Here is a 27189-nt window from a genome sequence, read left to right as displayed (position 1 = left end):
TTTCAATAAGTTTTCTAAAATGTCCTTTTAAGTGGGTGTTAGAAACTCTCTTGTGAACTCCATGTTAAAATCTTCTCCAATAATCCATACGAGGATCGATGGAAAATTTTCTTTCTTATGAGAGTCAGACTGGCAGATTCCAATCTATGGCTGGGGAAAATAAACGCCATGTAGAGTTAGACTGCTTTTAACATCCATTATTATGGCTGTATCACGAAAAGGTGGCAGCACTCACAGAGAAATTGGCCTTTTCTGCAGTTCCTTGTTTCCTTTCCAATGCCTTCTTAACGTTGGCTTTCTCCTCCAACAGACTTTTCTCCTTCAACATGGCTGCTTCCTCTTCACTTCTCAATTCCTCTACCTTCCTGGCCAACTCCTCTTCCTTCTTTGTTTGCTCACGCTCCTTTTCTTCAGTCACTTCAATCTCACCCCTCCTAGAAACAGGTGCTGAGACTGCTTCAGTAGCAGGCTTCATCGGCTTTTTTAGTTTTTGCTGTCTGATTCTTTTGGTTGACCACCTTCCGCACCAATTTATTATCTGCCCTCTCAGCTTCAGCAGGTACCATTTGTTTTACTTGTTCCACAGTCGAGACTGTTGCACAGAGCTATCCTTGGTTGGGACAAAAAGTACCAAATGATTGCAAAACAGAGAATATAATGTAAGATTAGTACTGCAAGCCACCAGATGCTTTGCTGCTGTTGAAGCCTGCAAAAAAGTACCAAATCATACGTGTGCTATGACCAGAGAGATAGAGAAGAGTACAGTCATACATTATTCACTCTCAAAGTTCTTTTAGTTTCTTATGGACCAAAAAAAAAAACAAAAAAAAAAAACCCAATGCATTCTATAAATTATTCACAAATCCAGAACATTGCAAGTAAGTCCAAAGTTACTTACAAAATCCTATAATTATTCCAAAGAACTCTAGGGTGAGATACATCCCTCTTTCATCCCTCAACATGCATCACCCATCTCACTCTAAAATTCCTTCTCATACACTCTCTAATGATAACTTATGGTTCCCAATCCAAATCCCGAGTTAGAAATTGTCTGATGCTAAGTAATTTCAAAATTCCAAAACAACAACTATATACATTCTTGAAGAGTGAATACTGATGTTATAGCACTAACCCTAGAGCAACTGAAGTCCATTCCCTTGGTACAAGCATTCAACATAGTTTCGACTATTGTCAAAGTCATTGAAAGCACCAGAGCTGCAATTATCACAATTAATACCAGTGAACAAGCCACCCAAAACATCCCCAAACATGAAGTCTTAAATCAATAACATTACAAACTTCCAGAAAAAAGAAACCCTATAAATGATTCAGACAGTAGCTACAGAGATTGAAATGCTCGAATGTAATTGAATTTCATATGGAAATATGGGTTTGAAGAAAATGCAGAAAAATCTAGGGAAAGACGGTTGGAGAGAGAGAAAAACAAACTTGGGAGGTGTACCATTGAAGTTTGCGCCCATGGGTGATAGCCTCAAAGTTTTGTTTGTCTTGGGGAAAAAGACAAATAAAAAGGAGAAACACGATAAAAAAAAATTCTGACCTTTGAATTAGAAAGAGAAAGGAAGATGAATTACCAGTAAAGATAGCATTAGTGATGCAAGTGTGGTTGAGCCTAATACTTGGGATCAGTCTTGGGTTTCTATGGATCTTTTATGGTGTGACTCCTCTCTTGGGCTCTGTTCTGTGGGATTCCTTTTATTGTGAGCTTACTATCAGTATCTTCTCTTACCGATCCATGCTCACCAAAATTCCCATGAGAAGTACTGCCTTGTGCCATTGCTGGATGCTTCTGTTCATAATCTTCTGTGTATACAAGACGGATTCCGCACTCTTCCACTTGGGCACCACCAAATGAAGCCTTGAAGTGTGTCCATTGATTGGTGTGATAACTTTCCTCAATAGCTAACTTGGGATAACATATCACCCACTGCATATCTGACACATCATATTTAACACAGCAAGAATAAAGAAGGAAAAAACCCACGTCTCCTGATTGATTATTTCCTTCGATACTCAAATCACAACAGAACCCTGGTCCTTCATCTTCAAGTTCAGCGTCATCCTTAGATATATGACCTAATTCATACTGAGATTCATAGGCAGGTGCAACATAAACACAGCATAAAGCAAATCCCCACAAGTCATCATTTTTATACCAATTCGGAGGGAGCTCTACTGTTACTTCATTCCTTCCCATATTCCGATATGTTATCCACTCTAGAATTCCACTACTTCTAGGAATAACAATACCAATTCCATTGCCCCAGAAGTAAGAATAATGATTAATAACCTTGCGGTCCTGCACAAAAGCACCATGTAAATTCAATGGGTACAAAAGAAAGAGGAACGTGGCATGAGAATCATACCTCAATTTCTGATTTGAAGCAATTGACCATAGAATGAATAGGTAGAAGCGAGGGGCTTGATGAAATACCATCCGAACAGTGCGCATCTAAAAATCGTAGACTTGATGGAAGCTCTGGAATTTGTTGAAGGTTCTTGCAATGACTCAAGTCAAGGGCCTTTAGATTAGAAAGTCGACTGATGCCAGCAGGTATGCTACTAAAATGGTTCCAACCCAGATATAATTCTTCCAAGGATGTTAGATGGCAAATATGATTGAGGATCTTTCCTTCCATTAGATTGCAGTCACGTAGAGATAATTGTTGCAGTGGAGATAGGTTCCAAATATCACCAGGGATTCCTTCTTCCGTTGGCTTGCATTTAGTAAGAGATAATTTTACCAACGAGGATAGATGGAAAATCTTATCGAGGATTCCTTCTGCCACGCTAGGGAAGTTCCCTAGAGATAATATTTGCAATGAGGATAGGTGGAAACTGCCACTGAGGATGTCTTCTTCCATGCCATAAAACTTTCTTACAGATAATTCTACCAGTGATGACAGGGGGCACTGTGGGTTTAATGCTTCTAATGAGGAAAAGCAGTCATGCCAGTCATCATACCAGGTTATTGCTGAATTTGAAATGTGACAGGTTAGAGGTGAAAATGGCCAATCAACCCCTAATTTAATCTCTAACATTTCCTCGAGTTTTGGACAATTTGTAATCCCCAAAGTTTTGAGAGAGCTCAAATTGTAAATGCTCACAGGAAGACTCTCAAGGTTTCTGCAGTGTGAGAAATCTAACAATTCAAGAGCTTTTAGACTTCCAAAATTGATATCTGGAAAGCCCTTCAATTTTGAACACCCTATCAATAAAAGAGTTTGAAGAGAGCTCAAACTACCAATACTATTTGGAAGACTCTCAAGGTTCTCACACCATGACAAATCCAAATATTCAAGAGCTTTTAGACTTCCAATATTGATATTTGTAAAACCCACTAGTTTTGAACACTCAACTAGATCGAGAGTTTGAAGAGAGTTCAAACTACCAATACTGTCCGGAAGACTCAAAAGGTTTTTGCAATTACTTAAGTCCAACTCTTCAAGCCCATTTAGATGCCTAATTGATGATGTTAATTCCATTATACTTGTATGACTTAAATTAAGCTTTCTTAGACTTCTCATTTCTTCCTTGATCTTCGGAAAACTTTTAAGTTTGAACAGCCATCACAAGAGAGTGTTTGAAGGCATTCCAGCTTATGAAAGTTCCTTGGAAGACTCTCAAGTCTCTTGCATCCTATTATATTCAAGAAAACAGTTAGTTCATGACTAATAATAACATTAAGCATGGGTGAAACACTTAAGTAACCTTGTACAACCTTTTAGAATTAGAGTCTCCAAATTTTGCATACTTGAGATGTTTGAAATGTCAACCAGATGCCTGGAATAACTAAGATCAGTGACTTTTAACTTTTTAGCAGGCTGTAACAGAAGAAAATTCGTTTCAATAAGTAAACTTCAAAAGACTTTAAAATTAGTCTAGAGCAAAAATATAACTAAATAATAGCAATACCATGTTTCCTTCCCAAAGATGTTCTATGTTGCTGTACCAGAGGTTAAGTTCAACAGGATTTTCTACATGAAAATTTGATGGCAAATATTCCAAAGGGTAGTTATCCCAATGAAAATATACTAAATCATGACAAGGCAATTCAAAGTCTTAGGAAAGCTGCACCATATCGCCTTTAACTTTGAGCAATCTAAGTCGATTCATCTTTCTGAAAGCTTCAGCAGTAAGTTGTATACGTTTTTTACTATCCCAAGACCGATTTATGGATATCCCCTCTATGTTTTTTGTCCCCTGAAAACAAGCATTGAGAATAAGCAATATAAGATGCATAGGGATTCACTAAAATTATATAGATAAGATACTCAAAACTATAATAATAATAAAAATAATTCTTGTTGAATCTTTTATATGTCTTTAGATCTCAAGTAAGTTCATGTATTTTTCTCCTACCTTATTTTGTGGTAAAACACTTTTAATATCCTGTAATTCCCACAATCTGCTCCATTCTTCAGGATGTTCTGGAAAATTTTGGCGAACAATTGCCCAACCCATTTCTTGTAACAAGTCATGCATCCTTATGGTGTCGTCTGTTATAGAAATAAGACACCTCTCATGAAGAACCGTTAGTCCAGACTTAGGATGGAATTTGCAACCTTCTAGTATTCTTGTAACAACTTTTTTATCCTCATTTCTGAAGAAACATGCAATATCAAGAAACAACTCCTTCCATTTATTATCTAGTCCATCATAACTTATCTGGAGTACCTTTTGAATATCCTCAAGAGGGTTTGTTTTTAGTTTATGCAGTGTGCTTTCCCAGTAATCCACATCCCTTTGATAGAGAAAAGAACCCAAAACTACAAGAGCCAATGGAAGGCCTTTAGCATAATCTAGTATACAATTAGAGAGGTCCTCATACTCGGGATGGTCTTGCTGAAAGGCATTCCAACAAAAGAGTTCCTTAGCTTGCGTGTGTGCTAATCCCTTAGCCTCATATGATGAATATGACTTATGTACATCTAGGCAACGTTTATTTCTCGTGGTCACGATGATTATGCTTCCTTGATGAAAACATTCAGAATTAGGAGCTAAGAATTTTAATTGTTTTTGACAATCTACATCATCAAGAACAATGAGAACCTTTTCAATGCGACACTTCCTCTTTACCATTTTGATACCGTCATTAATATTTCTTAACTTCAGATTTTTCTCCATTAGGATATCACAAAGAAGTTTTTTTTGTAATTCAAGCAAACCATGATCATCTTTAGATTTCTCCCTCACATTTTCAAGAAAGCTGTGACGTTGAAATTGATCTAACATATCATTGTAAACAACCTTGGCAATGGTAGTTTTACCAATCCCACCAATCCCATAAATCCCAACCATGCTCACTCCATTTGATTGGGCGTTTATCAATAACTCCACCTCTTTCAAATTTTCATCCATTCCAACTATGTTCTCACCAACATGTACCAACTTAGGAGTTAATCTTCGAATCTCACCAATGATTTCTTGAATAAACTCTGACTCAAATCTGTCCATTATAAAGTACAATAAAACATGCAGTGAGCTACAATCAATTGTCAAAGAAAACAAAGATGAAGTAAATGGAAATTATAGAATGATTCTTAGTTTCGTTCGGTGCCATTAAATTAAGGTCAAATAGAATGTAAATTAAAAATGTGTTGAATTGCATGTTTAAATAAAATTTCATTATGTCATGTCAAGTATACATGCAATAAAATAATGTAAATATCTTAATTGCTTCTAAAGGCCCAATTTGAAGTTGACCTTTCTAAAGTATCATTACCCTTTATGATAAGAGATTTTATTATAGAGACAAATACTAGTTTGGCTAGAAATCTACCAATTTGCCACCCAAGTTCCATAACCTAGAAATGCTTTTATTAATTACAACATGATTTATGACCATCCTCAATGCTTATAAAATTTTCAACTATTTATTCCATAAACAAGTAAATTCTCCGTTTTAGTTTTATTTATATTTAGGTTGCTAATAATTGTTACATAAGTTTCATATTTTGATGAAATCCCCATTTTTTTCCCAAATATAAATTACAATGACGAGGAAAGTCACACATATTTGTTTATTGGTCAAAATCCTAGCAACAATTAGACTCATGGAAAAACATTTTAAAATCATACTTAAAAGAAAAATGCTTATATAGATATTGTTTTTGAAAATAGATTTTTTTTTTCTTTAGAATATAAAATAGTTTTATAACTTAATGTTGAGCTATAAATAGGTTGTAATTGAGCTGTAAATAGAATAGGAGAATTATTTTCCTATTATGTTAGTTTCCTATTTTTGTAAATAGATAGTTTTATGATTTAGGAATAAGTTAGTTTCCTATTATGTCTCTTGTTTCCTATTTCTTCTCTTATAATATCCAATATAAACTATGTATATAGTCAATCTAATATACAAAACTTATTATTTTTCATCCCACATTTCGTGTCATGGTATCAGAGCAGTAGGTTTTTAAGACCTGGGCATCATTCTGGCCTTCATCGCCATTTTTCTGGCCTTCATAGTTAGATTTTTTTTATTCACGTGTTCTTTTACCAACCTTCATTGTTGCTGGTTTTTTTGTTTCGCGATCTACCTTAATTCCCAAGAGATCAGGTTTTTTTTTTCGTGGAAGATGTTGGAAAATTCAGGTACACCTTCACTCTCATTTTGCATAAATGCCTCACACAAGGTTTATAATGACTATTGGATAATAGACTTCGGTGCCACAGACCATATGACCTCCAAATCTCAACTTTTCCATACCTATACCTCAAACCCAAGTAACAAGAAAATTGCAATGGCCAATGGCTTTTTAGTTACCGTTGCAGGTTTCAGAGACATATATATCACACCTACCCTTATTCTTAAAAATGTCCTCCATGTACCAAAATTGTCGGCCAACCTTGTTTCCATTCAAAAGCTTACCCATGATCTTAAATGTTCTGCTATTTTTTTCCATTCTTATTGTGTTTTTCAGGAACAAGGCTCGGGAAGGAGGATTGGACTTGCTAAGGAAATGAGCGGTCTTTATCACCTTGAATCATCTCAGAAAACTAGTAATAATTTGTGTGTCTTTTTAGAGTTCCTTAAATAAAGATACCATTTGGTTGTATCACCTACGTCTAGGTCATCCATCTTTTAGGGTTTTAAAGGTCATGTTTCCTCATTTGTTTCAAGGATTAGATATTTCTAAGTTTCATTACAAAACTTGTGAATTGACAAAACATACTCGTGAATTTTTTCCTATTAGCAATAAAAGAAGTTCTCATCCTTTTCATTTGATTCTTAGTGACATATGGGGTCCTTCGACTATACCTAATGTTTATGGGGCTCGTTGGTTTGTATCCTTAATTGATGACTGCACTCAGATTACATGGATCTTTCTTCTTAAACAAAAATCTGATGTTAGCATTGTTATACCTAATTTCCACTCAATGGTTCAAAACCAATTTGGGGTTAAAATAAAAAGTTTTAAGACAGACAATGCTAGAGATTACTTTAACCATACTTTGTCACCCAATTTTCAATCACAGGGCATTCTCCATGACTCATCATGTGTTAACACACCCCAACAAAATGGGATACCCGAGAGAAAAAATGGGCATTTACTCAACACAACCCGAGCCTTACTCTTTCAAGGGAATGTTCCTAAGTCCTATTGGGGGGAAGCTGTTCTTACTGCCACATACATGATAAATAGAATTCTCTCACAAGTGTTAGACAACAAAAGCCCCGTAGAGATACTTAAGAGTTTCTATCCACACTTTAGAACCTCATATGGGCTCACTCCTAGTGTATTTTGATGCATTGCATTTGTTCATGTCCACAACCATCATAGAGACAAGCTAGACCCCCGAGCCATAAAATGTGTCTTCCTTGGTTTACTCATCTACTCAAAAAGGATACAAGTGTTACAATCCCTTAGCCAGAAAATTTTACATCTCTGCAGTTGTCACCTTCACAGAAAATAAACCTTTTTTCCCAAGTCCTCTATTTAGGGGGAGATTTCAATGATGGAGGATAGTCCTTGTGACTCCTTTGAACCTCTTAACCTTCCTCATGTCTCAACCCATGGTGATGAAGAACTTGAGTCATCCGAACTAATCACACCTGAGTCACCCAATTTTACCACTAAACCCGTGTCATTCCCTATTCCAACCAGTGTCACTTGTAATTTTCCACAGTTTCCTAAGATGTATTAAAGGGAAAAGGTCATTCCAGAACAATAGCAGGTCCAAGAATCCAACTCAAATCCTAGGAATGAAATCACGGTAAGATTAGACCCACCTTTACATACACAACTTGGTGAAACTTCCATTGACTCAACAGACAACCTAGACCTAGACCTTCTCATTGCTGTCAGAAAAGGCACCGGATAATGCACTAATTAACCACTCTATCCACTATCACACTATGTGTCTCTTAAGCACCTATCACTAGCCCACAAGAATTTCATTGTGAGTTTAAACACCACTATCATCTCTAACACTGTTTCTGAGGTATTGACAAAAAGGGAATGGAAGGATGCTATGAGAGAGGAGATGAATGCATTAGAAAATAATAAAACATGGGAGATTGTTGAAAGACGAAAGGGAAAAACATTGTTAATTGCAAGTGGATTTTCACGCTGAAATATAAGACTGATGGATCTCTTGAGAGACATAAAGCAAGATTGGTAGCCAAATGGTACACTCAAACTTATGGAGTTGATTATCAGGAGGCTTTTGCTCCAGTTGCAAAAATGAATACTATAAGAATCCTACTGTCCTTGGCTACCCACTACAATTGGCAACTCCTATAGTATGATGTTAAGAATGCATTTCTTCATGGTGATTTAGATGAAGAGATTTACATGAACATCCCACCAAGATTTGAGGGAAACATAGGTAACAAGGTGTGTAGGCTGAAAAAGGCCCTTTATAGGCTAAAACAATCTCCTAGGGCTTGGTTTGAGAGATTTGAAAAAGTCATGAAAGAGTATGGGTACAAGCAAAGCCAAGGTGACCACACTCTCTTCATTAAGCACTCGGCTACAGGGGGAGTAATTGCTTTTCTAGTCTATGTTGACGACATCATAATGACTGGAAATGATGAGAGAGAAAAGCATGAAGTGAAGCAAAGATTAGCAACAGAGTTTGAGATAAAGGAACTAGGGAAAGTAAAGCACTTCCTCAATATTGAGGTGGCATATTCCACACAAGAGATCTTCATCTATCAACAAAAGTATGTGACTAATTTATTGACAGAAACAAGGAAGATTGGGTGTAAACTAGTCTCTACCCCAATGGATCCAAATCACAAGTTGGGAGAAGCTAAAGAAGAACCAGTGGTGGATAAAAGAATGTACCAAAGGCTAGTTGGTAGGCTCATATACCTTGCTCACACTTGCCAGACATCGCCTACTCGGTGAGCGTGATCAGTCAATTCATGCATGATCCAAGAGAACCTCATCTTCAAGTTGCTTACAGGGTGCTGCATTACTTGAAAGGCAACCCCGGGAAAGGAATTTTGTTCAAAAAGAACAATACTCTTACTCTAGAAGCATATACTGACGTTGACTATGCAGGTTCCCTAGTGGATCGAAGATCAACTATAGGGTATTGTACTTTTCCTCGAGGTAATCTGGTAACATGGAAAAGTAAAAAGCAGAATGTGGTAGCAAGGTCGTCTGCAAAATCAGAGTTTAGGGACATTGCTCAAGGGTTGTATGAACTACTTTGACTGAAGATTATTCTAGATGATTTGAGAATCAAGTGGGATGGTCATATGAAGCTCTATTGTGACAACAAGTCAGCTATCAATATTGCTCATAACCCTATACAACACAATAGGACAAAACATATTGAGATTAATAGGCATTTTATCAAAGAAAAATTGGAGGAAGGAGTAGTGTGTATGTCCTATGTTCCATCAAAACATCAATTAGTTGATATCCTAACAAAAGGGCTGAACAGTTCAATGTTTCACGATCTTGTATTCAAGCTTGGAATGGAAGACATCTATTCCTTAGCTTGAGGGGGAGTGTTGAGCTGTAAATAGGTTGTAATTGAGCTGTAAATAGAATAGGAGAATTATTTTCATATTATATTAGTTTTTTATTTTTGTAAATAGATAGTTTTATGATTTAGGAATAAGTTAGTTTATGAATAAGTTAGTTTTCTATTATGTCTCTTGTTTCTTATTTCTTCTCTTGTAATATCCAATATAAACTGTGTGTATAGTCAATCTAATATACAGAACTTATTATTTTTCATCCCATATTTCATGTCACTTGATTATATTTTTAATTTTTTCTTTTATTAAAAATAATTTTCAAAAATTTGTTTGGTAAACAAGTTCATTTTTAAGAGCATATTTGAAATGTTTTTAGGTATTTTCTTATAGAGTATTGTGATAAAGAATTGAAAATATAGATAATACTTAGAGAATTGTTATGTTGTACAAAAATTTATAGCACCTTCATAGTTAATAAGTCGAGAAAGTCGTTCTTCATATTTGAATTTTCAAATAAAATTTTGTTCATTATTTTCAACATTGTGTTGGGGAAAACTATTTTTTGAACATTAGTTGCAAATATATTGTCAAACAAGCTGTAAGGTTACTTGCTTTTATTTGTGAGGTATAGAGGAATGTAGAACATACAAGAGAAAAAGAGATTAAAAAAAATAATTTTGATTGCAATACATTAATCCCATGAGTACACAAAGTAGAATAGTAAGGGAATAAGTTTAGCATTAGATGATTCAACGTGAAAGACAAGGTCTTAAGAAGAGTCATGGGATAATTAGAATAAAACGAGATACAAACATTAGATTAAAAGGTAAATAAATTTAATAATCAACTTGCAAATATAGAGGAACAAACAATATTAAGTAAAGAAGAAATGTAAACTCATGTAGTGCACAGAGAAGAAGAGAAAATTATTTAAGTAATGGAAAATTCCTCTAAAATTGAAAAAGGTTAAGGGTGCAATAACTAAGTTTTTTGTCCCATAAGAGGGTCCAAAAAAATTTAGGGTAGTATTACAATATTTTAAATAATCATCTCAGATTATCTCCAAATTTACAAGGCATATAAATAACCAATTTTAACAATTTATTTGACAGACTACCATTTTTTTTAACTGATAGAAATTATGGCTAAGATGGATCGATTAGAAAGGAAGAATATTTTGGAATCTTAAAGATTTTTAACAATTCAAAACTTGGCATTTCCACCTGCTGGGCAAATATAATTTTTTCTGATATATTTTAATTATATTTGATTTCCTTTTATAATTTTAATAATAAATTAAATGTGAGAAAATCTTTTTTTTTTTTTTTTTTACTCTTTCTTATTACTTTCCAAGAAATCGAACATATTAATGTCTACTACTTAAAAATGGATTTTGATTGATAAATGTAATCATAAATATTTTATTTATTAACAAGAATGAAAATAAACTGACAGAAAATTGGGAATGGAAAAAGTGAAGTAGGGATTACCTATCCTGCAGAGGAAATCCACTCAAATTACCAGCTTTCCTTAAGGCAGTCCGCCACTGCTCTATCTTCTTCTTCTTCTTCTCCTCGTCTGCATTTCTTTCGTGATTGTTAAATGCTTCTCCATAAATCCCAGTCTGGTTCCTGACTTCAGACGGCTCTACATGATAGAAAATAGGAAAAACCTGTTGTCCCTTTTCTTTCTCGCACTCCATGATCTTGACGAGTTCATCCAAGCACCACTTGGAATGAGCATAGGTTTTCGAGAAGACAATAAGGGCAATCCTTGATCCTTCAATAGCTTTTAGGAGCTCGGGCGCAATCTCTTCTCCCCTTGGAAGTCCTTCATCATCTATAAAGGTTTCAATGTTGGCATGATCCAAAGCCTTGTAGAGATGACTAGTAAAGTTGTTGCGGGTATCCTCGCCTCTGAAACTCAAGACCACATCGTACCTCCATTTAGAATTAGAAGAAGAAGAGGGTCTCTTGGGATTGCTAGTGGAAGCCATGGTTGGATTGTAACAAAATTACAAGAACAGAATTTGGAAGAAGAAAATACAAAGGGGTCTTTGAATGCTGAGAGTCTGAGACGATGGTGTTGAGGATGTCTGGTTCTTCTGTCTCAATTATCTTTGATTGGCTCCAAGCCTGTAACCCTATAGCATTGAGTGACAGTGGGGGGTTCACGAGAGTCGAAGTCCTGCCACGATTATTAATTGTAGTCTTCGTGCTTTTTCTGACTCTTTTCTTTATATTTTACCATTTTATTTCTAGTTGCGTGTATGATGTATGCCTTTTGGCATTCACTAACAGTGGATTCAAAGAGTATTGAAGCTTTTTTGACTTTTTTTTATTTATTATTATTCAACTACTCACCATATTCTCTTTCCATTTTTAGTGCATTATTTTGAATTTTTTTTATACTCTTTAGCTATTTTCCTCTATGTCCTATTTTATTTTTTTATTTATATTAAAAGTTTGTTTTACTGAAAAGAGAAAAAAAATAATCCAAGTCATATGACATAAGGTAAAAAAACATTTTTAGTGAGATCATTTATTTTATTTTTTTAATTTATTGATTATTTCTTATTTTATTATTATCTTTTACATTTTAAAAAGTTATACAAACAAGAAAAAAAGAAAAATGCTAACCGACAATGAAACACATTACATCATTTATTTTCAAATTAAATGAATTTTCACATGAAAATTATCTTTTTATCCTTTTTTTTATTTACATGAATTTACAAATTAAAACAAACTTAACAAGCAAAAAATTAATTTCCTAATTAAATCAAATTAAAATTAATTTTCAACTTATCTTTGTAAATGAAAACCAATTTTTAATCAAATGCTTTGGTTACGTTAGCTAATTTAATTTATTTATTATTCTAAGTAAATTATTGTTGGGTGAAAAACAATCTTATTTGGTAAATTGATAATAATGTCAAAATATCAACATAATTGTCTAATTATCAAATTGTTATCTTCATAAATTAATTATAAAAAAATTATCAAATTATTTGCATTCAAGAGATGCAAACGAATATATTTTATTATATATACTCATGAAAGGGGGCATGACTTTTAAGGCAACAAAGTTAAAATCTCCATTGTCTTTTACTCTTCATAACATGGTAGAATGGATGCTGTTATTTATTTTTAATTATTTTCTTTTCATTCAATAAGTGAACTAGGACTGGTTTGGTGAGTCAAGAGTCAATGTTGTTCTTGTCTCTATTTAAATTCAAATTATGTTTGATAGTTTGATACTGATTTTGTAAAATGGTTTTTGATATTGATTTTAGGAAATATTTTTAATATTTGAAAATTTTTTATTTTTCGAATATTAAAAATATTAAAAATACTTTCAAGTATCACTCTCAAACACATTTTAGTATTTACCATTCAAGTCTACATTTAAAAAAAAAAAAAATCCTTCCAAAGTTATGATCTCACTCCCTTTGTTACTGTTTGATGATTCCAAATTCTTTTTTATTCAATTCGAAAAGCTCGCGATGCAATATATGTAGTAAAGTTAAAATTATGAGATTTTTTGAGAGATTTGTGGGGGTAGTGAAGGGATCGAGTCGATAGACCTCATCCCATAGTTGTTCTCAACTCTCGCATATATATATATATACATATATATATATATATAATAATGATGTATAGTTTTAGGGTTACGATGATTATACTTTTGTTGTAGTCGCTTTCAACTCTCCCATTTTGTACCAATTTTTGACATAACGGATCTTTTTCTCGTTTTCTCATGATTTTTCCCATCTAAAGTTTTTCACGTATATCTATGTGTTCTTATTCTATTTTTCTTATTATTTATTCTCATTATTTCGTAACACTCCCTTTGGTATTCTTCATCAGTCTATAACGTCGGTGATGGATTGGCAATTTAGTTATAGCTTTTTCTCTTTTGCACAAAAAGCACCCAAAAGGCCCAAGAAAGATGAGGAAAGTTAGCAATAATTAGACTTACTTTGTCTAGTTACTTTGTCTAGCATTAGAGTGCCGATGTTGCAATTTACTGCAAGTTAATATCATATCTTTTGTAATTATCGTATGATTTATAATGAAATCAACATCTCCTCTATGTATGGTTTGTGACGGTTCATTTACTGTAAATGGTGCACAACATGTATGATTTATGATACCTAGACTATCGAATTCAATTGAATATGCTGCAATCAATTAACAATTTATCTAAGATGATCTCATCAAAGAGAAGGAAAGAAAAAGTGAAGTAAAAAAAAAAAATTAAAGTCAATAAATTACCTTTATATCATGTTTTAAACTCGTTTTACTAATTTAACTTTTTTATATAAAGATTAAGTAATTTAAAATTATTTAAATTTATTACTAATTTTAATTATGTATTTTTTTTATAGTAAAATCAAATATGAGAAAATTATTTTTTTAAATATTTATTTTTCTTGAGTATTTTCAAAGAATCAAACATAATTGAAATGTAATTCAATCACATCATTTGTACGTTCTTCCATGAAGCAAAGATATGGAGCTTTTATTGACGGTGTTACTTAAATGTCAAAAGTCAAAGCACCATATTATTAAATCATAATTGTTGATTTATCATTATATCAAATCGCATTACATGGAGGAATTCAAGAGCATACATTTAATGTGTTTTAGGATTAAAAATAAGAAGGAAACATAAATATATTAATATTTAATTGAAAACTTATGTATTTTTAAATTCGATCTCTATTATTACCATAAATCGTAAGTTGTATATAAGTTCATTCTGATTCAAAGCAAATTACCTTAAATAGTATTACCATGATGTTAAGTGATTTTAGTCCTTATAGAACTAAAATGTATATAATTATGAGTTGACATTTTCAAAATGATTGTAAAAAACTCAAAAAATTTCTAAACAAAATGCAAGCTTGAAAAATGAGAAAAATTCTTATATAACAAATACTTAGATGCTAAGAACTATATATGCTAGGAAATGATAAACTATAATAATTAAGCCTTATAATCAAATAGGCATAGTTTTGAGATCTTGTTTTCAAAGTTGTAGGTATTTAACATGGCTACCATGTTGTCAATAAGGAAACTATGATATAGTCCAAATAATGGAGACAATAGTATAGAGATGGGTCACATTATTTTGATATTGGTGACCTCTCTCTTAGGATTTTGAAAGAAAAAAAACAATAATTTTAAAAAATATCTTGTAAAATATGATAACTAGGAGTTACCTTAAAATATTATTTAAATTGAAGTTGTGTTTTCAAAAACAATCAATGGTGATGGTTGCATGGACCATCATTAAGATCTTGATGTATAATTTACCATCCGACGAACTTTGAAGTATTTTCGAGGAAGAGTTTTTATAATAATTATTTATCAAATGTTTTTAAAATTTTATTAAATATTTGTTTAAATAAAACACTTTTTATTGTAAAAGTGATAGTTAAAAAGACTATTTTACTCTAATTATATTCACTCAAATCAAATTTTATTATCAGACAAAAATTTAGCATATCCACCATATTCTATTAAATCCATTGCAATCAAATGATAATTTACTTTTAATTATGTCATTTTTAGTTAATAAAGGATTATGTAATATTTGAATAAAAAAAAGAGTGGTAGAATACAATAAAATTTTAATTCTTCCAAATTTTTATCTTCTTTAATAAATATTTGTGTTTGACTGCTTTCAACCCAATTACTCCAACATTACCAAGTCATCAAAATTTGGAACTTGCATTCATCATGCAAGAAGTGTAGAACCAATTTTAAGAGGCTTTTGAGGCTTATGCCTCTAAAGCCTTACCTCAAGGTCCAACCATGAAGCAGAAATGAATTGTTGTCTGACAAATCACAATGAAGTGAATAATGATTACAATGAAGTGATTAATTTGAAAGAATTCAAGATGCAATCAATGGAGTAGAAAGATTTATTGATATCTTTGTTGGGAAAACCTTTGGATCATAGGTGTATGTCTCTAACAACCTAGTGATTAATTTGAAAGAATTAAAGTCAATATATATACTATTTCAAACTCATGTCACTTATTTTAAATTTTTATAAAAAAGTCAAATAATTTTATAAAAATATAATTTTTTAACTAATTTTAATTATATTTTATTTTACTCTATATTTTTCATAGTATAATTAACTAGGAAAAAAATTTTTTTATAATTTTTTTCTTTTTTAATATATTTAATACTTTCCAGATGAAAATATAACCACAAGGAGCAAAAAATAAGAAAAAAAAATATTGAAATTAATTTTGTCACTATTTAATAATATTGAGATTCTCAGCTATAGTTATGAAAAAAAATATTGAAATTGCTTTTGTGTGGGTTTCATGTTTCAACTTTGATGAATGATGGCATCCATGTGAATGAGAGAGGCTTTCAATAAGTCTTTGTCCTTTTGCATGTAAGAGGCACCCATGTAGGGTCCAAGATATTTGCCTTTATAAGGTGGGACTATTAAATTTAAAATTTTCCTATTTGAATATAAAATAGCCTCTAAAGATTCTCCCTCCAAATTAGATTTGGACAAAATAAAAACTACAATCTTAATTTCAAAACTAGTATAAAATGAAAAGTCGGCAACCCACTTGCAATATAAAAATATATCTACATATGTAAAGAAATTTACAACCAAGGATTAAATATGATATCGATTAGGAACTAAAGATTCTTGATGTTGTAATTAATTTTAAATTTTCATGATATGTAGAAGGTGAACTTTATGTAATATCTTCAAGGGTGTTTAATTGGTAGATCAATTTAATGGCTTAAAGTAACTTAATGACTTAATTTCTTAATTGATATGAATTTTAAACCTTTTTTGTAAACTTAGTTTTAAATTTAAATAAAAATAAATTAAGTCATTTCTAACTTTAAATTGTGACATCAAGTTATTTTAATAATTTAAATTAAATTATTAAATCACTTTAAGTTATTAAATTTGATTTTTTAAACACTCTTTTAATATGATACTTAATTATAATTTTGATTAGATGATGTCGGTTATTGAAAGTAATTAATTCATCATACGAATTGGTAATTGTAAAGAAAAAAATGCTATTATGAGTTTATTTGATAACATTCTTAAAAATCAATCTTAAAAATATATATTTATATGATATATGTTTGGGAACAATCCTATGGATTGTTTTTGAAAAAGTAAAGATATATTAAAATATCTAGAATTGAAAAGAGCAAAAAAAAAAAAATCTAGAAAGAAATTCTCTTATGACAAACAACGGGACATACGAGCATGATCTTTTTTTAATTTTATCTTAATAATTTAATGTCGTATCACCTAGTGAAACTTCCACATGAATTTAGTTTTTCAATGGTATTTACTATAATACCTGATGGTATTAGGAATATAAACCTTTGCATAAAACTTAGTTGGTTTAACTAAAGATTGGAGTTAGTCTCAAACTAATTATATTTAATTATAAATTAAACCTAATTTAGTGTTAATATTAGGAAACATAGAATCCAAGTACAACTGCATGGAAGCCCAAACCCAATCAGTATTAAGCCTACATAACCTGAGGACCATCAAGCCCAGCCCAAACTAAGGGCCGTTGGTCAATGATTTCGCTGGTTGGGCCAAGAAATTCAAGCCCAATCACAAGTTTGGATTGGATGGGAGTATGACTCGAACCAGGTTCAAATTCAGACCCAATCAATCTACTTATATATTTATACTACATTTAAATTAAAATTTAAGCCCATCAATGACTAGTATAATGCAAGGAAGTATGTAGAGTTAGACTGCTTTTAACATCCATTATGATGGCTGTATCATGAAAAGGTGGCAGCACTCACAGAGAAATTGGCCTTTTCTGCAGTTCCTTGTTGCCTTTCCAGTGCCTCCTTAACGTTGGCTTTCTCTCCTCCAACAGACTTTGCTCCTTCAACATGGCTGCTTCTTCTTCACTTCTCAATTCCTCTACCTTCCTGGCCAACTCCTCTTCCTTCTTTGTTTGCTGATGCTCCTTTTCTTCAGTCACTTCAATCTCACCCCTCCTAGAAACAGGTGCTGAGACTGCTTCAGTAGCAGGCTTCATGGGCTTTTTAGTTTTTGCTGTCTGATTCTTTTGGTTGACCACCTTCCGCACCAGTTTATCATCTGCACTCTCAGCTTCAGCAGGTACCATTTGTTTTACTTGTTCCACAGTCGAGACTGCTTGCACAGAGCTATCCTTGGTTGGGACAAAAAGTACCAAATGATTGCAAAACAGAGAATATAATGCAAGATTAGTACTGCAAGCCACCAGATGCTTTGCTGCTGTTGAAGGCCTGCAAAAAAGCACCAAATCATACGTGTGCTATGACCACAGAGATAGAGAAGAGTACAGTCATACATTATTCACCCTCAAAGTTCTTGAAGTTTTTGATGGACCAAAAAAAAAAAACACCCAATGTATTCTATAAATTATTCACAAATCCAGAACATTGCTAACAAGTCCAAAGTTACTTACAAAATCCTATAATTATTCCAAAGAACACTAGGGTGAGATAACTTATGGTTCCCAATCCAAATCCCGAGTTAGAAATTGTCTGATGCTAAGTAATTTCAAAATTCCAAAACAACAACTATATACATTCTTGAAGAGTGAATACTGATGTTATAGCACTAACCCTGGAGCAGCTGAAGTCCATTCCCTTAGTACAAGCATTCAACATAGTTTCAACTATTGTCAGTCATTGAAAGCACCAGAGCTGCAATTATCACAAGTAATACCAGTGAACAAGCCACCCAAAACATCCCCAAACATGAAGTCTTAAATCAATAACATTACAAACTTCCAGAAAAAAGAAACCCTATAATTGATTCAGACAGTAGCTACAGAGATTGAAATGCTCGAATGTAATTGAATTTCATATGGAAATATGAGTTTGAAGAAAATGCAGAAAAATCTAGGGAGAGACGGTTGGAGAGAGAGAAAAACAAACTTGGGAGGTGTACCATTGAAGTTTGCGCCCATGGGTGATAGCCTCAAAGTTTTGTTTGTCTTGGGGAAAAAAAAAACAAATAAAAAGGAGAAACACGATAAAAAAAAAATTCTGACCTTTGAATTAGAAAGAGAAAGGAAGATGAATTACCAGTAAAGAGAGCATTAGTGATGCAAGTGTGGTTGAGCCTAATACTTGAGATCAGTCTTGGGTTTCTCTGGATCTTTTATGGTGTGACTCCTCTCCTGGGCTCTGTTCTGTGGGATTCCTTTTATTGTGAGCTTTACTATCAGTATCTTCTCTTACTGATCCATGCTCACCAAAATTCCCATGAGAAGTACTGCCTTGTGCCATTCTTGGATGCTTCTGTTCATAATCTTTTCTGTATACAAGACGGATTCCGCACTCTTCCACTTGGGCACCACCAAATGAAGCCTTGAAGTGTGTCCATTGATTGGTGTGATAACTTTTCTCAATAGCTAACTTGGGATAACATATCACCCACTGCATATCTGATACATCATCCTTAATACAGCGAGAATGAAGAAAGAAATGACCCACGTCTTCTGATTGATTATTTCCTTCGATTGTCAATTCACAATAAAAGCTTGCTTCTTCATCTTTAAGGTCACTGTCATCCTCAGATATAAGACCTGATTCATACTGAGATTCATCCTCAGATTTACAGGCAGGTGCAACATAAACACAGCATAAAGCAAATCCCCACAAGTCATCATTTTTATACCAATTCGGAGGGAGCTCTATTGTTACTTGCCTTCCCATATTCCGATACGTTATCCACTCTAGAATTCCACTACTAGGAATAACAATACCAATCCCATTGCCATAGAAGGAAGAATACCTATTAATAACCTTGCGCCCCTGCACGAAAGCACCATGTAAATCCAATGGGTACAAAAGAAAAAGGAACGTGGCATGAGAATCATACCTCAATTTTTGATTTGAAGCAATTGACCATAGAATGAATAGGTAGAAGCAAGGGGCTTGATGAAATACGATCCGGACAGTGCGCATCTAAAAATCGTAGACTAGATGGAAGCTCTGGAATTTGTTGAAGCTTCTTGCAGTGACTCAAGTCAAGGGCTTTTAGATTGGAAAGTCGACTGATGCCAGCAGGAATGCTACTAAAATGGTTCCAACCCAGATATAATTCTTCCAAGGATGTTAGATGGCAAATATGATCGAGGATCGTTCCTTTCATTAGATTGCAGTCATGTAGAGATAATTGTTGCAGTGGAGATAGGTTCTGAATATCACGGGGGATTCCTTCTTCTGTTGGCTTGCATTTAGTAAGAGATAATTTTACCAATGAAGATAGATGGAAAATGTCATAGAGGATTCCTTCTACTACTGTAGGGACGTTCCCCAGAGATAATATTTCCAATGAGGTTAGGTGGGAACTGCCAATGGGGATGTCTTCTTCCATGTCATAAAACTTTCTTACAGATAATTCTACCAGTGATGACAGGGGGCACTGTGAGTCTAATGCTTCTAATGAGGAAAAGCAGTCATGCCAGTGATCATCCCAGATTATTGCTGAATTTGAAATGTGACAGGTTAGAGGTGAAAATGGCCAGGGGCATGGATCAACCCCTAGTTTCATCTCTAACATTTCCTCGAGTTTTGGACAATTTGTAATCCCCAAAGTTTTGAGAGAGCTTACATTGTAAATGCTCACGGGAAGACTCTCAAGGTTTCTGCAACCTGAGAAATCTAACGATTCAAGAGCTTTTAGACTTCCAAAATTGATATCTGGAAAGCCCTTCAGTTTTGAACACCCTATCAATAAAAGAGTTTGAAGAGAGCTCAAACTACCAATACTATTCGGAAGACTCTCAAGGTTCTCACACCATGACAAATCCAAGTATTTAAGAGCTTTTAGACTTCCAATATTGATACCCGGAAAGCCCACTAGTCGTGAACATGCAAATAGATTGAGAGTTTGAAGAGAGCTCAAACTATAAATACTGTCCGGAAGACTCGAAAGCTTTTTGCAACTACTTAAGTCCAACTCTTTAAGCCCATTTAGCTTGCTAATTGATGATGGTAATCCCATTATACCTGTTTGACTTAAATTAAGCTTTCTTAGACTTCTCATTTCTTCCTCGATCTTCGGAAAACTCTCTAAGTTTGAACAGCCACAACAAGAGAGTGTTTGAAGGCATTCCAACTTAGGAAAGTTCCTTGGAAGACTCTTAAGTCTCGTGCACCCTATTATATTCAAGAAAACAATTAGTTCATGACTGATAATAACATTTAGCATGGATGAAACACTTAAGGAACCTTGTACAACCTTTTAGAGTTAGAGTCTCCAAATTTGGCATACTTGAGATGCTTGAAATGTCAACCAGATGCATGGAATAACTAAGATCAATGACTTTTAACTTTTTAGCAGGCTGTAACAGAAGAAAATTTGTGTCAAGAAGTAAACTTCAAAAGACTTTAAAATTAGTCTACAACAAAAATATAACTAAATAATAGCAATACCATATTTCCTTCCCAAAGATGTTTTATGCGGCTACACCAGAGGTTGAGTTCAACAAGATTGTCTGTATGAAAATTTGATGGCAAATATTCTAAAGGGTAGTAATCCCAATGAAAATATACTAAATCATGACAAGGCAATTCAAAGTCTTGGGAAAGCTGCACGATCTGATTGAATTCGACTTTGAGCAATCTAAGTTGATTCATATTTCTGAAAACTTCAGTAGTAAGTTGTATATGTTTTCCTGTATGGCGAGACTGACTTGTGAAAATCCCCTCAATGTTTTTTGTCCACTGAAAACAAGGATTGAGAATGAGCAGTATAAGATGCATAGGGATTCACTAAAATTATATAGATAATATACTCAAACTATAATAATAATAAAAATAAATCTTGTTGAATCTTTTATGTCTTTAGATCTCAAGTATGTTCATGTATTTTTCTCTTACCTCATTTTGTGATAATACACTTTCAATATCCTGTAATTCGCACAATCTGCTCCATTTTCCTGGACGTTCTGGATCATTGCAAACAATTGCCCAACCCATTTCTTGTAACAAGTCATGCATCCTTATAGTGTTGTCCTCTATAGAAATAAGACACCTCTCATGAAGAACTCTTAGTCCAATAGCGGGATGTAATTTGCAACTTTCTAGTATTCTTGTTGCCATTTTTTCATCCTCATCTTTGAAGAAGCATGCAATATAAAGAAACAACTTCTTGCGTTCATCACTTAGTCCATCATAACTTATCTGGAGTACCTTTTGAATATTCTCGGGAGGGATTGTTTTGAGTTCATCCAATGTGCTTTCCCATTCATCCATAGGCCTTTGAAAGAGAAAAGAACCCAAAACTACAAGAGCCAATGGAAGGCCGTCAGCATAATCCAGTATACGATTAGAGAGGCCCACAAAATTTTCTATGGGATGGTCTTGCTTGAAGGCATTCCAACAAAAGAGTTCCTCAGCTTGCTTGTCTGCCATTCTCTTAGCCTCATATGATGAATACGAGTCATATACATCTAGGCAACGCTTATTTCTCGTGGTCACAATGATTATGCTTCCTGGATGAAAACATTCAGAATTAGGAGCTAAGAATTTTAATTGTTCTTCACAACCTACATCATCAAGAACAATAAGAACCTTTTCAGAGTGACGCTTACTCTTTATCTTTTTAAATCCTTCATCAATATTCCTTAACACCAGATTTTTCTCCATTAGGATATCACAAAGAAGTTCTTTTTGTAATTGAAGCAAATCACCTTTATCTTCATATTTCTCTCTCACATTTTCAAGAAAGCTGTGACATTTAAATTGATCTAACATATCATTGTAAACAACCTTGGCGATGGTAGTTTTACCAATCCCACCAGTCCCATAAATCCCAACCATACTCACTTTATTTGATTGGGCATCTATCAATAACTTCACTTTTTTCAAATTTTCATCCATTCCAACAATATTCTCACCAACATGTACCCACTTAGGAATTAATCTTCGAATCTCACCAATGATTTCTTCAATAAACTCTGCCTCAGATCTGTCCATTATAAAGTACAATAAAACATGGAGTAAGCTACAATCAATTGTCAAAGAAAACAAAGATGAAGTAAATGGAAATTATAGAATGATCTTTAGTTCGGTGCAATTAAATTAAGGTCAAATAGAATGTAAATTAAAAATGTGTTGAATTGCATGTTTAAATAAAATTTCATTATGTCATGTCAAGGTCTTAAGAAGAGATTATCCAGATGTCATGGGATAATTAGAATAAAACGAGATACAAACATTAGATTAAAAGGTAAATAAATTTAATAATCAACTTGCAAATATAGAGGAACAAACAATATTAAGTAAAGAAGAAATGTAAACTCATGTAGTGCACAGAGAACATGAGAAAATTATTTTAGTAATAGAAAATTCCTCTAAAATTGAAAAAGGTTAAGGGTGCAATAACTAAGTTTTTTGTCCCATAAGAGGGTCCAAAAAAATTTAGGGTAGTATTACAATATTTTAAATAATCATCTCAGATTATCTCCAAATTTACAAAGCATATAAATAACCAATTTGAACAATTTAATTGATAGAAATTATGGCTGAGATGGATTGATTAGAAAGGAAGAATATTTTGGAATCTTAAAGATTTTTAACAATTCAAAACTTGGCATTTGGCATAATTATTTTATTTTATTTTTTTACCAGTATTACCTGGGCCTGAATGAGCCCACAACACCTACTATAGATTTTCTAATATTATCCCAATTGTAGGCAAATATTTTTTTTTTCGATATATTTTAATTATATTTGATTTCCTTTTATAATTTTAATAATAAATTAAATGTGAGAAAGTCAATTTTTTTTTTTACTCTTTCTTATTACTTTCCAAGAAATCAAACATATTAATGTCTACTACTTAAAAATGGATTTTGATTGATAAATGTAATCATAAATATTTTATTTATTAACAAGAATGAAAATAAACCGACAGAAAATTGGTAATGGAAAAAGTGAAATAGGGATTACCTGTTGGGCCTGAATGAGCCCAGAACAACTACTATAGATTTTCTAAGATTATTTTAATTATAAACTAATTATATATATTTTTACAATGTATTTTAATTATATTTTTATTTTCTTTCATATTTTTTAATAATACATTAAATATAAGAAAATCAAATTTTTTAAATTTTTATTTTTATTTATTTTTAACTCTTCTTATTACTTTCCAAGAAATCAAACATATTAATGTCTACTACTTAAAAACTGGATTTTGATTGATATATGTAATCATAAATATTTTATTTACTAACAAGAATGAAAATAAACTGACAGAAAATTGGAAATGGAAAAAGTGAAGTAGGGATTACCTATCCCGCAGACTAAATCCACTCAAATCACCGGCTTTCCTTAAGGCAGTCCTCCACTCCCCTATTTTCTTCTTCTTCTCCTCGTCCGCATTGCTCTCGTGTTTCTTAAATTCTTCTCCATAAGTCCCATACTGGTTCCTGACTTCACACGGCCGTACGTGATAGAAAACGGGATAAACTATTTGTCCCTTTTCTTTCTGGCACTCCATGATCTTGACGAGTTCATCCAAGCACCACTTGGAATGAGCATAGGTTTTCGAGAAGACGATAATGGCGATCCTTGATTCTTCAATAGCTTTTAGGAGCTCGGGTGCAATCTCTCCTCCCTTTCGAAGTTCTTCATCATCTTTAAAGGTTTTAATGTTGGCCTTATCCAAATCCTTGTAGAGATGACTAGTAAAGTTGTTGCGGGTATCCTCGCCTCTGAAACTCAAGAACACATCGTACCTCCATTTAGAATTAGAAGAAGAAGAAGAACAAAAGGGTCTCTTAGAATTGCTAGAGGAAGCCATGGTTGGATTGTAACAAAATTACAAGAACAGAATTTGGAAGAAGAAAAAAGAGGGTCTTTGATGCTAAGACGATGGTGGTGAGGATGTCCTGTTCTTCTCTCCCATTTATCCTTTCCTTAGCTGTAACCCTTTAGCATTAACAGTGAGGGTTCACAAAAGTCCAAGTCGTACCTCAATTATTAATTGCAATTGTGAAGCTTTTCTGACTCTTTTCTTTACATCTTACCATTTTATTTTTTTCTCTTTTGGGCATTCAATATCCAATATCTTCTTTTTGCATTCTAAGAACTTTTTTTTTTGTTTCTTTTCATTTACTTGTTCTTTTCATTTATTTCCTAGGAGTTGATATGATAATAGCTAAAGCACCATTTCTTTTCTTTACTTTTTTAATAAAAATGTCCTTGGATGCCGGCTGACTTTGTTTTTCTCTCAATTTGGAGCATAGTGGTGAGGTGTTCCTTTCTTTACTCTCAATTATTTTGGTTGGCTATATCCCTTTTCCATTCAATAATAGGCGGGTTCACAAGACAAAAGTCAGGGCCTACCACAATTATTAATTGCACTCTTGAAGCTTTTTTTTTTCACATTTTACTTTTCTTCTTTTTTTTCCCCTTATTCAACGACCAACAATCTTTCCTTCGCATTTTTAGAGTATTATTTTGTATTTTTCTTTTATGCCCTAGTAAATAGTAAATAGTAATTTTTTTTGACAAAACACTATTCATATTACAGTGTTGTCATGTCGTGGATTTCAATCTTCTTCAAATCCACTTTGATTTCTAAACATATCTAAGTTCAAGATTAACTCCAAACTCCTTCAAGTCCAACAAACACTTTTCAAGTCTCTGAATTTCAAAATGATTCAAGTCCGAAATAGTTCTGTATTTAAAAAGTTTTTTTTTTTTTTTTTTTTTATACTGTAAAGGTGTGAAAAATTTAGAACCTTCTTAACATAAAAACCATTTTGCCATCTATCATTTTTGTATTTTCTTGCAAGTTTTATTTTATATATATACACAAATATTGACGATGAAAAAGAAGTAGAAAATATAGATAATGACAAAGAAGTATGAAATTTCTAGGAAGCTTCATGCGTGATTTTTAAGGCAAAAAAATTAAAATATTTTTGTCCGTGTTGGGATATGGATGGGCTTGCTAGGAAGTCATTGATTCTTGGGTTGTTCCTTAATTTTAGTTATTTTCGTTTTATTCATTGGATGATAGTGTGGTTGGGTATAGGGATGACAATAGGACAAGTTTTTTCGGATACCCGCTCGTAATTGGATGAGTTTCAATTTTAACTAAATGAGTTTTGGACAGGTTTGGGAATCTTTTTAAAACCCAGGACAGATTCAGCTATTGCCTTATCTTGCTCCACCCCTATTATATATAAAATTAATTTTTAAAATTAAATTAATTTTAATTTTAATTTTACTATTTTTAATATATAAATAATAAAAAAAATATTTTTTAATAAAATAAGTTATAAAAATATAATAATTTAATTATTTATAAAATATATTTATTTTAATATAATTAAAAAAATTTTAAGTAATTAAAAAAAAAAGTTAAACGGAACGAGGCCCCATCCCAAACTCGCCTCGTTGTCATCCCTAGTTTGGTAGAGTGAAGAGTCAATGATTTTATTTTTTAATTTTCTTACAACTACCATTCATATTCTTTTTCTTCACATTTCTCTTTAAAACAATTGTGTTTGAGGTTCATAATTTGGCCAACATCTGTGAAAAGATGCATACTTCATGTTTAAGTACATGAAATTTTACGAACAAAAATACTCTTTTTACCCTTCACATATATCTATTTGCATTTTTTTCATTTTCCATATTAAATTGAAATATTGTTTATATATAATGTGTAAATGTCAAATATAACTTCTTTTTTTTTTTTTTACATTTTCAAAAATATATATGACATTTGTATTAACTATACAAAGAATTAGAAAACATTGTATACACACCCTAAATGTATAAGACATTTGTCATAACTATACAAGACTAGTATGAGTTTGCCTATTGTCAATATATTTGCATATTTGTATAGGCATTAGTCAAAATATGAAAATATCTTGTACATTTAGTATAAGTGTCTTGTATACATATGAAAATGTGAAAAGAAAAAATTATGTAAATAATTTTTTTAGTATTTTGGTATGGAAAACAAAGAAAATGAAGAAAAACATATTAATAAATTCAAGATATACAGGTCTGTACATGTTTTATACAGTTAATACAAATATCTTATACATTTATTACAAGTAAAGATATACAGTAGAAATGATTAGTAAAGCTTTTGTGAGTATTTTCACCTTTGAAACTCAAGAACACATTGTCCCTCCATTTAGAATTAAAAGAAGAAGA

The 27189-nt window shown here is 32.6% G+C and overlaps 2 protein-coding genes across 9 annotated transcripts; both read right to left on the bottom strand.

Moving 5' to 3' along the window:
* Nucleotides 1-64: 64 nt before the first annotated feature.
* LOC100246567 (disease resistance protein RUN1) lies at nt 65-12155 on the bottom strand. Of its 5 annotated transcripts, XM_059734738.1 has the most exons (7): nt 11455-12155; nt 4384-5470; nt 3937-4224; nt 3743-3845; nt 2388-3660; nt 1596-2320; nt 65-1215 (listed from the first exon to the last, which is right to left on the bottom strand). In XM_059734738.1, exons 1-3 carry the CDS (start codon nt 11958-11960, stop codon nt 4084-4086), a joined length of 1734 nt encoding a protein of 577 aa, XP_059590721.1. In that variant the 5' UTR covers nt 11961-12155; the 3' UTR covers nt 65-1215; nt 1596-2320; nt 2388-3660; nt 3743-3845; nt 3937-4083. The 5 variants fall into 5 exon arrangements, with proteins under 5 accessions (XP_059590721.1, XP_019071983.1, XP_059590720.1 ...); XM_019216438.2 differs by having other exon boundaries at nt 65-2320; nt 11455-12149; XM_059734737.1 differs by lacking the exons at nt 4384-5470; nt 11455-12155 and having other exon boundaries at nt 3937-4087.
* A 5487-nt stretch (nt 12156-17642) lies between these two features.
* Nucleotides 17643-24987, bottom strand: LOC109121656 (disease resistance protein RPV1). Of its 4 annotated transcripts, none has more exons than XM_019216441.2 (9): nt 24300-24987; nt 21883-22972; nt 21436-21726; nt 21242-21344; nt 19877-21159; nt 19078-19809; nt 18941-18986; nt 18613-18693; nt 17643-18270 (listed from the first exon to the last, which is right to left on the bottom strand). In XM_019216441.2, the coding sequence occupies exons 1-6, from the start codon at nt 24809-24811 to the stop codon at nt 19129-19131; spliced, it is 3960 nt and encodes a 1319-aa protein (XP_019071986.2). In that variant the 5' UTR covers nt 24812-24987; the 3' UTR covers nt 17643-18270; nt 18613-18693; nt 18941-18986; nt 19078-19128. The 4 variants fall into 4 exon arrangements, with proteins under 4 accessions (XP_019071986.2, XP_059590717.1, XP_019071985.2 ...); XM_059734734.1 differs by lacking the exon at nt 18941-18986 and having other exon boundaries at nt 21883-22496; nt 22596-22972; XM_019216440.2 differs by lacking the exon at nt 18941-18986.
* Between the last annotated feature and the right edge of the window lie 2202 nt (nt 24988-27189).

This window comes from Vitis vinifera, chromosome 18, assembly GCF_030704535.1.
Source record: "Vitis vinifera cultivar Pinot Noir 40024 chromosome 18, ASM3070453v1".
Taxonomy (NCBI): Eukaryota; Viridiplantae; Streptophyta; class Magnoliopsida; order Vitales; family Vitaceae; genus Vitis; species Vitis vinifera.
This window is presented reverse-complemented; position numbering and strand designations above follow the sequence as displayed.